Raw genomic sequence first — 12,471 nt, 5'->3', positions numbered from 1 at the left:
TGCAGTGTCTGGCCAAAGGATTCAAGGCCAGAAGGGGTTCAAGGCATATGAAACAATCACAAATCTCTTCCCCTTTCTGTGGACAGCGGTTTTTTTCCTGTGGTATTTTAATTGTAAACACAGCAGGACACTTGGAACACGTTAAATTACTCAAGATTTCCTCTAGTCTTAACCCACCCATAACTTCAGTCAGCCTAATGGTCTGAGATGCCTTGAACTCTTAACTCATTTTGGGTTCGTGCACGAGGTATTTGCTCAAGTGCAGCAGTGCTTTTGAATTCAGATTGTCTGGTGCACCTGGAAAGTGCAGCAGAAGATGGAGATAGCTGCTGAGCTGCAACCCAACTCCTGTGCAGCGTGGATGGGAGCTGAACACGAACCGCTGGTGTCCTCCAAACATCCGAGGAGTTCGCTGGACAGACAGCTTCTCTGCAAAAGATGAGTCACTCTCCCAGCAGCCTGGGTGCCACGTATAAATTAATACAGCATGTAGTTGCCTTTTCCCATGCGAAGCTACATCAGAGGTTTAATTTAAGTTCTGCTTTCATGGTAGCCCTGCGCTTAGTACTGCTCCCAAGCTTTTATAGCCAACCCTTACTGGAGAAGACTACCAGCAACACGTCCACGGGCTCACCCGCGTGCGCCAGGGTATTGTGGGACGAACAGATGGAAAGCGACCGCTTTTCTGTGACTGTCCCTGTTTGTGCTCGAGTGCTGGGTCCCAAATTCCTAAGAGCCCCCCCCGCCCCATCTGCTGACGGCTGGCAGCGTGAGCGGAGGTGAAGGCTGTCGCACTGGAGCTCTGCAGCATCGCACCCTGCAGCTGCCTCGCTTCTCTGCCCGTGCCCTGGGCTGCTCTTCCAGGAGTTTGGGATAGTTCTGCAGAACTTCAGTAGAAAATTAGTTTATCTTGTTTTGGCACAGAAGTTGTAGCTTAATTGCCACACTGTTTATCTTGCGTGAAGCAGAGGCCTGAGAAGTAGGACTTGTTTACAATAAACCTGCAAATAGCTCTGGACAGCTACTGTACCTCAGATTTAAACCCTTAGAAAGTACTATCTGCTACAGAGATATTGCAGCAGTGGGTCAAAGCAATTAAAGCAGCCTCTGCACTCCTCCAGCATTTCCCAGATATCTTAAGGAACTGTAACTTTTGCATTCTGTACACGCAGAACTGGCTCTGCCACAATCTGATGATGCTTCTTTCCTGGCACTAAAAGACATTTGTTAATTTGGAGGAGAACCTATTAGAAGGAGAGTGCATTGCACGGCCTTTTACCGCCTTAATGCTGCGAACGTACGGCCACAGCAACTGCGAGAGGCAGTGGTATCTTCGCGGGCCTTCCCCTGGGTGGTGGGGATGGCTCAGCAGGATGCTCTGCTGGCTTTTATGGACCACGGTCATCAGCAGCGAGCCGAAGCCCCAGCGGGAATCCGTGCGGCCTGCTGAGCTCTGCCTTGCTTCTGCGGCTCCAGCAGCGAAGTGGAGCTTTTTGTAATTATCTCAGACACTCTATCTGGAGCTCCGGGCTATGTAGGAGCCAAGAGGCTCACACAGAGCTTTAGCTGTTTATTGCTTTTAACTTTGGGGTGATGTTGCCTTCAAATACATTTCTTCAGTTTCTGTAAGACTACTGACTTGGGTTTGTGTACTCCAGGAGAATATTAGCTAAAAGCTGGCTGGCTTTGCCATGTAATGTATTGCAGTTTCTCTACTCGTAATTCTGAGCCAAATGTCACCGTACTTGCCCATCGCTCGTGGATTTGAGCAGGCATTTTGTCTTCTCATTGCTGCCATAAAATTGCCAACAATTTTAGGTTGGCAGCCAAATCTTAATGTGGTACTTGGTGGGAGTGAGGTGGTGGTGTGCCGTTCTTCAGTGATGTTCTGTGAGAACCAAAGTATTTGATGTTAGGAGCATGCAACGTTGGTTCCAAGTGGCTTTTAAGATGTTGTTTCCCGTGATGCACTGACTTGGAGGAGCAGTTAGGGCTGGTGTTGATGAAGTGGGTGACCGGGGGGCAATAGGAGACTTCCAGGATTCCTGCAAAGCCGGGAACCTGCTGTCCCATCCTAAGTGTCAGCGACTGGTTGGCAAGTTATCTAATATTAACAACAATAATTCAAAAATACCGTAAGACCTGTAGTGGATTTCTTGTTCTGGTGTGCCTGTTCTTAGTGCTGTCAGTTCCTTTAGAACGTTAGCTCATGGAGCGCTGATCTTCTGCTTCTCAATTTCTCGTCTCAAACAGCCCCTGGAAAACTTATTAAACAGAGTCCTTTGAAGAGGCTCCTAACATGGTAGCGAACGCCGCGAAGGGAAGGCTCTGTCTTACTCTTACCATCTGTCTTGCCGCACACTCCAGATGATGCAATGTGCCATATGCCGTGTCAAAATAAACCCTTTATTTTTAACAAACTGCATTTAAGACACATTAGCAGAATATTCAGCCAATCCCTAAATTTGGGACTGACCTTACTTAATTCCTCAAGGCACGCTACCACGCTGCATCCTTCAGCACTGGAGCTGGCACTAATGAGCTGCAGACTCCTACTCTGACATTTCAGAAAATGAGACTCTGTTCCACCGTAGTGCTCAGAGCTGGGCTGACTTACGCTGATTCACTGGGTATAAGCAGTGTTTATCTTCCAAGGACGTGTGCGCACGCGTGTGTGCTCACAAGGCTCGACCGTAGAGTAATCTATAGGACAAATTGAGTTGAGAGCTGAGTCTGCCAGGTCTGGGCGTGAGAGACCAAAGCTTTGGAGATTAAACTGGTGGAGGTGGCGGAGCCGGAGATGCCGTGGCCGGCAGCTGGCACCTTAAACACAGCTCAGCTTCTCTGTCCCCTGCAAGTTGTGGTCAGGTCACTATAGTATCAGCTGTTCTTTTTCATTAATAGTTTGTTTTATTTTGTTTGCCTGCTGTGTGGGTGGCAGCATGAGATGTGTCATGATTCTCCGAGTGGTTTGATGAGTATTCTCTCTGCTTTCTTCTCCCTCTGCCAGCACTCCCTGTTGTCCTGCAGTTACTGCCTTTGTTCTGTGCCCAGGCTGGTCATACTACAGCTGGGCTACTTCATATGTACTTCTAACTGCAGAGGCATGCTTAATTAGTCCCTTTTTTAAAATCTATCAATGCAGAGCGATCTGAGTGCAAGGACTCTTTGCAAGCAGCAGATCTGCTGCTGTCAGACATGTAAAATTGTCAGGTCTAAGCCACGGCTGGTAAACACACCGGCTTTGGGCATGCGAGCAGGCAATAATTGTGGATTTTACTGCTAGACTACTTCGTGTTATTTGAAAGTTTTGCTGGATAGAAAGTGCTTGAGCCATAGATGCGCTGCCTTGAACTCCTGGTGATCTTCAGGACAAGTAACTTCTCCTGCCTCCAGGCTGCTCCAAACTCTTTTTAAATTAATTTTATTTTTTTTTCTTTTTTTCCTTTGTTGGCTCACTCAGAAGCAAGCCAGGAGCTAGTGTGTGGGACACTATAGCAAACAACCAGCTTGCTGAAGAGTAGGAGAAAGTTAGCAACAGGCTGCTCTTGCCTGTGATCCTTGACCTGCTGCCCTGCAGTCGCTGTAAAGTCAGTTCCTGTATCGGGCGTTTGGGAGGTGAATGGGCCATTGGAAAGCAGGCTGGGCTCAAACCAGTGTTTAATAAGAGTCTTTTCTAGGTGAATGTTCATTTTTTTCAGGAATTTGGTCACTTTTCCTCTTTCTATTCTGGTTACAAAAAAAAAAACAAACCATCACTACTTTCCTTCCCCTACACCTCGGAGAGATTTTCAGGGCTTGTTTTGTCCATCAGTCGAGAGTGAAATTCAGTGTTTACATCTCCTGAGGATGAATGAGGTCAGAGCAAATGTCATCAGCACTGATTCCTGTAGTTCCTATTTATGGAAGCATTTCCTTCCACTTTACTAAGTAAAAACAAGCCCATCTTTCCTTTGCATGAGTCTAGCTGTTGCCCCAGATCAACAGCCTGGTAAGGAGCTCGCCCAAAGTCAGTCACCCTGTTCTGCGGTGGCGTTGAATTCACTTTCTAGTGACCCAGTCATTTCCCCTGGCATTTCCAGCTCCAGTCCTTGGGATTTACGTGCTGTCAGAGCGATTGCGTTCTCCCTGCGAGAACTGGATTTACCTCATTTCACACTTAATGTCAAGCCGCTCTGCGTAGAACGTCTGCAGCATCCCGAGGCCCTCGGAGGAGGGGATGAATGAATGCACACGCTGGATTCATTTGTGTTATTAGTCTTCAGTGACTAATCCACCTGCTTTCTCATTGTCATATTCTGCAGTTGCTTTTACCTTTTCTTCTCCAAGCGTTTCCTACCTAACAGGAAGTATTGGCGCTCTGGAGCAGGCACGTTGCCTTTCCTCCACCGGTTACCCACTCGTCAACTTGCAGGTCGTAGTTCAGTTACTAAATTGGATGGTAGCTCCTCCTTTTTCCCCACACCAGTGCTAAAACATCTTCCTGCCTTTGCAGACACTAAGAGCTTATACAGTAAAGTCCAGCTCGGTCAAGATTATGTGTAAGACGCTTTTCTGAGTAATACCGAAATTTCACCAAAAAGTTGCGCCCTTGCAAACAGTTCTGCTCTTGTCTGGTAAAAGCTCTGGCTGTGTAAGCACAGTTCTTACACAATGAATAAGTGCAGGGTAAAGTGAACTTTCTCCTCCTGTTTTTAACTTTATTCATAACTGTTTGAAAGCCATTGGATGAACAGGGTTTTGAGTGGCAAAGCGGGTTCCGTCTTTCCGTAGCGACTGCGGTGGGAGCTGAGGGTGCTCCGAGCATCACACTTGTCCCTGTCACAGCGTGTCCCCAGCTGTATCTTTGGCAGTTTCCAGAATACTAAATTCCCAGGAAAGAGCGAAGGAATATCTTACAGCATCTGGAACGATCCTATTTAAAACCATTTCATCACTTAAGAGTCTTTTAAAGTACCTTGTGGATTTAGAAGCAAAAGCCCCATGAACCGTACTTCTCGGTCAACTCGTTCGACGCTGCCATCAGATGGGGGAGATTTTTCTTGCCCCTTTCACACCAAAACCTTACACCGACCCTGCGTGCGGCGGGGAGGACAGCTTGCAGGCACAGTCCGGGTTCCTTGGGGCTCGAGGAGGTGGCAGCGCGACTCGCTCGCTTCAGATGCCGAGCGGCGAAGCACGGCACCGCTGCCAGTGCCGGGGAGGACTGCGGGGCGGCTGTGTGCCGGGGCTGGATGCGGGCAACCCGTGGGAGGAGGAGAAGACGCACGATGCCAAGGACTATACTTGTTCTGCCTAGCGGGTTTTTTTTTTAGCAATAGTAGCAACTGATATCAAAGCAGCTTTTGGCCACCCTGGCAAACTCAAATAGGCATTTTTCACAAGATACTAAATCTTCTTCCCTTTCTTTTTAGTATAGGAGACTCCAGGTAGGTGCAGCACTGTCTAATTAATCTTAGTGTGAATGAGAAACTTCAGGCAAATAGCAGCAGTCATTTGAGGTTCTCATATAGCACGAGGACTTTCCCTTTTTTAAATAAACCATATTACTTCAGCTAGCTGCTAGGAGTAACCTCTGCCTGCCACCGACGAGGCAGTGTGGGCCTGCACATCATGTTTCTTAATTCCTGCTTTTTGCTGCAAGTCCTTTGGGGATGTTGTGTGCGGCGCAAGCGGAGCAAGAACTGAGAAATCTGCAGGGCTTTCTCTTGGCTTTTCTGAGATGAGCCTGGTATAAATCAAACCTCTTGGTGATAACATCAGGCTTTTAGTGGTATCTGCAGGCGGGTGGAGTTGGGTTCCCATTGCGCAAGGTGCTGATGGTGTTAGTTGACAGTTTATGCTTTGGAAAGCTTGCTGTCCCGCTCTGCCCCATGGTGACCTGCTGCATGGACTTGAAAACCTGCTCAGAAAAGAGCAGCAATTGGATTGAAGAGCCATAGTGCAATAAGCTTTAGGTCTGGGTCCTTTTGGGTATGACTAGGTTAGTGCCAGACTTGAACAGGTTAAACAGTGGGAAGTGAGACCGAAGTGCAGTTTTTAACTACTTGGAATTTGAGGAATTGACAATTAGCTTTCACAGCAAAACAGGGCTGCTAGAAATTGCACTTCTTGCTTAGTTAAGACCTGTCTTTTTCCTATGTCTAAATTAAGTTCTGCAGACAGTCAGGAGCCAGTTGCAAAACAAGCCCATAACATGTAGTTAATGGTCCTGTATTAAAATGAAATCGCATGAAAGTCCGGTGTGTTGCAGCACAAACACGACTGCCGTAAATGTGCTTTGCCTGGCTTACTCTGATTTTTTTTTTTTTTTAATGGTGCATGAGCAGGAGCGGGGGAATTGCTGCGTTAGGACCACCTCTTCCCAAGGATCTTTAAGAGAGATGAAATGAGATTGTTTGCATCCCCGTTTCAAGCTCTTGCAGGGTCATCCTTCGTCCCTCTGGCTGGCAGCAGAATGGGGAGCAGCCCGGCGGCGTGTGCCTCCTCCCAACCCCGCCGTGGGACGGCTCCAGCCTTTGCAGCGTTACCTCCACACCTTACAAGAAGCCGCCTATGAGTTAGCGTCTGACTCAGCTTTGTCCTTTTGCTGGAGTGAAAAGCGATGTCTTGGTTTTTTTGTCTCCCTCCCCCTCCTCTCGCCGAGCCCGCGGCGTTGGGGAGTGGAGTGGTACATGGTGCTCGCTGCGTGGGCAGGGAGATGCTGTAGGAGGGTTCCCTGACCCCGGAGCCGCTGCAGTGATGCAGCCGATTGACGTACTTTCTCCTGCATCAAAGTGACGGTTGCCTGGCTGCCTCACTGAGCTTGGCTTTTTTTTTTGTGTTTAATATTAAAGTACAAAGCTGTGCAAAAACCACATGCTTTTTTACTCTTTGAAGTGGTGCTGGCTGACTGCCTGAAAAACATTCTCCAGTGGTGGTGGAAAAAATCCCATTACGTTTTACAAATATTTTGGTTTTATTTCACCCCTTTCTTTTAGAAGCTTGACAATAGTCCTCTGGAGACTTGATCTCGTGTTGCTGGCAGAGGCTGACCCATCCTATAGCTGCCTGCCTTCAGTGCTGCAAACAGGACTTGCAATTAGATTTTGAAGAAATGAAACTTGCATTTAGGTGGCTGGTTTTGTGTTTTTCTTTCTACGTTGTACAATACATTATCCTCACCTTGTTCAATGTCTAGCTCTCGACAAGCTGAGTTGAACGTGTAGCCTGGAGTTTTGAGGTCGGGACTTAGGTCCAGAGGTTTTTAAGCAGCTTGAGTGTATTACTGCTAACCTTAATATAGCGGAGTTTAAGATGAAAAATATAATAAAATTAGTCAGGTTATATTTTCAAAATTAACGTATAGTTCCTGAGCAAGAAATACTGGACTGAACATTATTGGAATGGGCAAGAAGGAGGGGAAATAGGATCAGCTGCAGAGGCTGACAGTGTGTGGCACTAATGGCGTATGTAATCTGTAACTTTTAAATGCACTGGTAATGTATTCCTCATAACTTCAGCTGCTGAAAGAAGATGTTAATTAGCCAGGGATTAGCAACTGTGCTTTATGCGTTACAATGCCAGGTATGCACACCTCGGGTGAGTCTCTTCTGTGATCTTTATCCAGGTTTGGGCACTAAATGGCAGCGTTTCAGTGATAAAAGTGGCCTTCTGCAGTTTGTCAGTAGTAGCACAGCGGGGCAGGTGGCACATCTTTTTCTAGCAGAATAGAAATACTGTTTGTCCATTTTCTATCAAATGCAATTAGCATTAAATTGCAGGAATGCAAATTGGGATTTAAGGGCACACAGCTAGGCTGGGCTTGGCTTCTGAGTCATTTTAAAGGTAAAAGGGTTTTTGCAAATGTGAAGGTCAATAGAAATCCTTCTATGAGACTTTTAATATCAGCAGTCATTAAGCTTTCTTAAAGACATCAAAATTCATTGCTTCCTTCAGTGGGGGATGCCAACCGCGTATGCAAGGTGTGCCCTGCTTTGTTTTTATAAGTAAGGTCTTAGCATAAACTCCAAATTTTTTTGTGCAGAGGTACAGCAGTGCGCTGGAAAGGTTTCTGCAGCTGCGAGTTAAAAGCCAAGCCGTATAAAACATCTGTGGTTAAGGCCCAGAGTTTTCAGCTCCCTCGTGCTGTCGCTGTGCCGTAGCCAACGAGCGGCACGATGTTTGACAAGCAATGCCAGCATGGTGGTTCGTGTATTTGTGTAAATGACTTAGAAAACTGGTAAAATTCCACTAATCCCTCTGTAAGTGAGCTTATCATGGGATACGAATTTCCTGTTGCCTGTCCCCTACTGCTGAATGCAATAAAACGGGCAGCCAGAAAATCACGTTGGTTCCTGTATCGGTGCCTGTCATTTCTTCCAGTTTGGGATAACTTGCCTCTACAGAGGTTATGGTTTTCCAGTTTTCCTCTAGCTTTCAACTCTGTTTTGGGTATTTAGAGCTGAAGCTTATAAACAGGTCCTTTTAAAATAGATGAGCATGATATAAGCTATATTGACATAAGTGAATGTGCTGAGGTGTGGGGAGGGCAGGGTGCTGATGAGCAGATATTTGTGTGATGCCTTTTTTACCTTAAAAAAATACAGTACAATCCCATCCAGAGTCTCTGAACAGTACACAGGGCTGCGGAGTGAGTTAAGTGTTGTATTCGCTGTTGTGGCTAAATAAGCTTGATTCATTCTTTCTCCCTTTTAAGTGTTTTTATTAACCAAGACAAGGGATTTCTGCAGTGACGGCCTCCCCTAGGAATGCTGGCTATGTGAAAAATGCCCTGTCCTGCAGCGCGGCTGCTCTCCCTTATCTGCCCGTCCCTCGCTGCCCGCGCCGTGGGCACGGGCTCTGCTCGCTGCACAAATACCTTCCTGTCCTGGGAAGCGTCACCGCTGCCGTTGGCGTTCATCATCGCGTCTGTCATCTCAAATCTGTCCCAGGCCCCCCCGTCAGTGCCAGCGTGACCGGGTTTGGATGAACCCGGCACTCGCAGGAGGTCCCCGCTTTCCCCAGCCAGACCCGGTGTCACCGGGTGTCTGTTGGCACGCTGAGCGTGCAAGGCAGCCACCGGCACGGCACGGCAGTGGAGATCACCGTATATTGTAAGCCTCGCCCGTGTCCAGTATCACAGCCTATGATATTTCTTGGTTTCATCGTTGTGAAGAGGCTGCACGTGTTAAATAGGACTTTTTTGATCACTTTGTGTTGAATATTTATGTTTATTCTTTCTTCTGTTTTCCCAGGAATAGTCCAGGAGTAGTGGAAAACGGTATGTACGCGTTGTGGCCATTTGAGGCCATTTTTCTCTTGGAAAAATCAAAAAGTGATATTGGATTAAGTTTTTATTTCTTGACACTGTTGTCCACAAAGAGCAGCTTTGGTCGCTTGTACCCTTCCAGCCTTAGGCTGTCTCTGCTCTCTGGAGTTGAACTGAACTTCAGGTTCATTGTGTACCAGTTTGAATCAATCTCTTTTGAAACTGGGGGAGCTGGTCCTGATGCAGAACCTCAGCATCGCCAGCTAGATGGAGGTGGTGATGCTGTAAGCCAGGGGCCAGGCCACTGCCTTGGGTTTTATTTCAACTTGGAATGATCGCCCCAAAAGTAAAGAAGGCTTAATTTTTTCTCTTTTACTGGGATAATTATGTTTGTTCAAGCTCTTCACTTGCTAGGCCAAGCAGGATCTAAATTTGGTGTCTCTTTTAATATCTTTTCAGCATACGTGGTTTTTTGGACCACGTTTAAAAGCTCTTCTGTCCCTGTTATGTAAACTTTCTTTAAAGAGAGTGAGATGTAATTGCCTGGCACATCTCGGGGTGGGCAGGCAAAGCCCCAGGTCTCGTCTGCTCGGGAAGCTGCTGCTGTTAAGGACTGTGTGGACTCGCAGGCTAATGCCCGTACCAGTACAGCTCCCCATCTGGAGGCAGTCCTGCTCTGGAATAGAAGTGCCTTATTCTGGTTTTAACTAAACCCAGTTGTAGTCAGGCATTTTGTTCCAGATTTAAATGGGAAGACTGGGCTGACTGCTCCTTTTTCTTAATTGCCATCACTGTCAGTCATCACTCCCACAAATGAAAGGTCTTGATTGATGGTGTGAGATCTGCTAGTTGCTTTTAGCATAAGGGTAGTGTAAATCTCTCGCTGATTATTTAGGCTCATCTGGTCTAACTTTACATGGAAATGTTTTAGGAGCCCTCAGTGTCTAAACTGTCTAACAGTTTTAAAAGAAATAAAAGCAAGAAGCCCCAAACAGCTAGAGAAGGTAATTTTTAACCAGTTTTTGCTCTGTCTGCAAGATGTTTTGACCATCTCTTTCCCCCACAAACATGCTTCTTGAATGCAGATTAAGCAAACAGGAACAAAGCGTTCTTGCTCGGGATTAAAAGTGGATGCATGTGAGGGCTATTTGCAGTAAGGCCACGTATAGATAAGGGTGAGTGCTGTCTGTGCGAAGGGTTGGTCCCCCAGAGACAGGCTCTTCCCTCCCCAGCAGCCGCGGGGCTGATGCTCGCTGCCGATGGCTCGCTGGCGTGCGCTGGCGAGGGACCCGCTCTGGCCAGTGGCTCGTCACTGAGACACTGTTGGGTGCCTGCTCCGGCATCACCAGTGCCCGGCACGCTCGGCTGGAGAGGTTCATGCTTCCCAGGAGAGGCAGGAGGCTTGTCGTGCTTTGGCCAAGCGTACACGGAAATCTGTTTCTTAAATCAGACTTTTATGGGACCAGAGATGTTTTTAGTCTGTGCTATACTTTGCCTCAAAATCTGTTTACAGTGTAATTTGAAGTAGACCACCTGGGTTAGAGACTCATTTTGACAAGTTGTTAAAAATATTCTTAGTGTCCTGCGTTTTCCTGTTTAGAGACACGACTAGAAGGAAATACCTGTAGTTCTGTGATAACGTGCAGGTTCAGGCCCTGCAGTCTGTGACGCTGTATTTTATCTCCCCAGCTCGGTGACTGAGCAGGTGCTGCCGGTACCGACCCTTCTCCAGATGTCAGTATTTGCGCTGCCATTGTGCAAAAGGAAAGCTTTCGCCCTTCTCTTTCTTTCGGGTTCACGTTAGCAGCCAGGCACAGAAGTAATTTTTCTTTTCATTTGGCAAGTGAGTTCATACAGAAATGGGGGGCTAAAGCAACGGCAGAACTGTGTTCCTCGTCCGGTGCATGAATAAAAACAGGGGGCAAAAAGTGCCATTGGGTAATTCTCAGAAGTTTGGTAGAGGGTTGGCTTTGCTGTCCCCTGGGACTTGGAGGTGCAGGTGAGTGGGTGCCAGCAATGCTCAGGTATGTACAATGTAAGCAGAGAAGGATGGCACCTGCGTAACAGCAGTTGCTCAATGCCGTGAATTCAGGGAAGTTTGAGTGTTTTACATGTCTCTGTTTTTTCTAACCTGTAGTAGATGATTTTCTAAATACAAGCACCAGCCCTATGAAGATAGTCAGCGAGCCAAAGGTTGCCCATTACCTGAAGGCAGATCCCTCACGTGCTTTCTGGTACAACCCTTTGACACAATGTGTAAGTTCCTTTTTTAGTCTCTCTGCCTTATTTCCAGCCCCAGCCTTTCCCCGGCAGTTCCCAGCCCTGAGCTCAGAGCTGAACCGCTGCCAGCCCAACGTGACTTCTCTTCCTGTAAGAGAGACAAAAGAAAACGACCTTCTGCTTCCTCTCCCTGTCTGCCCAGCGGATTCCAGCGCCAATGTAGGAGTTGCTCCTTGTTGCAAACCCTCACATGATGTTGCAGTCATCAGTATTACCAAAAGACCCGGGCTTGCATGAAAACAGCCGCACAGACGCTGCAGTCACATGGAGATACTGGCCTTTTCTTTTAGGGTAATTACTTTGGTGGTTGAAACAAGTGCAAAAGTAGTCATCGGGCTGATCAAAATGTGTCCTCATCTGCATTTGGAAGCAAGCCTCTTCGGTTTTGCTTGCCTGCAGCTGACTTAGGGAGGGAGGGGGAGCCCCCAGCTCTGCTGCCCTATTGTGAGTTACTCCTGAGCATCATTTTTACCCTCTGTAGCTACATCAGTAATGAAAACAAGATGACTAGAGAAAGTCACAGGACTGCTCTTGTATCAGTGTGTTTTATGGGTGGATGAAGAAAGCAGTAGTATTTACGCTCATGTGATGTCTCTGCTGCAAAAGGTCACTCACATTTCTAGTGAAATTAGGAGGAGCTGGCCCCCAAATGCAAACGAGTCCCTTCTGCAGTCAGTAGCTGGCAGTGAATAAGCATCCCTGAGCGGTTCAGCTCACAAGCAAGCGTCACACCAGCCCAGCTTCAGGATACCTCGAGCTGTTAATTATTTCTGAAGCACGTAGTTAAGATTTTGAGTTTTTGCTTAACGCCGAGCTGTAGGGTGTGATATTTCAGAAGTACCACTGTGGAATTACAGGTCTGAATTTTCCCAGTGTAGATGAGGTTCCTGCCTTACGAAAAAGATTCTCACTTTGGGTTTCTGAGGCTTAGTTAGCAATAG

At 47.1% G+C, this 12,471-nt stretch overlaps 1 protein-coding gene across 12 annotated transcripts in view; it reads left to right on the top strand.

Moving 5' to 3' along the window:
- GNG7 (G protein subunit gamma 7) overlaps positions 1-12,471 on the top strand; it is an 81,130-nt gene that overhangs the window by 44,554 nt on the left and 24,105 nt on the right. For 2 of the 12 annotated variants that reach the window (XR_012778747.1, XM_075524401.1), the window contains exons 1-3: positions 8,765-9,095; positions 9,237-9,262; positions 11,388-11,506. The exons of 7 other annotated variants lie outside the window; for them this stretch is intronic. Coding sequence is in view for 2 of the 5 variants with exons in the window: in XM_075524401.1 (XP_075380516.1) it covers positions 8,968-9,095; positions 9,237-9,262; positions 11,388-11,506 (273 nt within the window). In the remaining 3 variants the exon portion in view is untranslated. Of the gene's footprint in view, positions 1-8,764; positions 9,096-9,236; positions 9,263-11,387; positions 11,507-11,672; positions 11,822-12,471 lie in introns of those variants that run through there. 3 more of the 12 variants (XR_012778748.1, XM_075524404.1, XM_075524402.1) reach the window with 3 other exon arrangements.

This window comes from Mycteria americana, chromosome 24, assembly GCF_035582795.1.
Source record: "Mycteria americana isolate JAX WOST 10 ecotype Jacksonville Zoo and Gardens chromosome 24, USCA_MyAme_1.0, whole genome shotgun sequence".
In the NCBI taxonomy this organism is placed as follows: domain Eukaryota; kingdom Metazoa; phylum Chordata; class Aves; order Ciconiiformes; family Ciconiidae; genus Mycteria; species Mycteria americana.
This window is presented reverse-complemented; position numbering and strand designations above follow the sequence as displayed.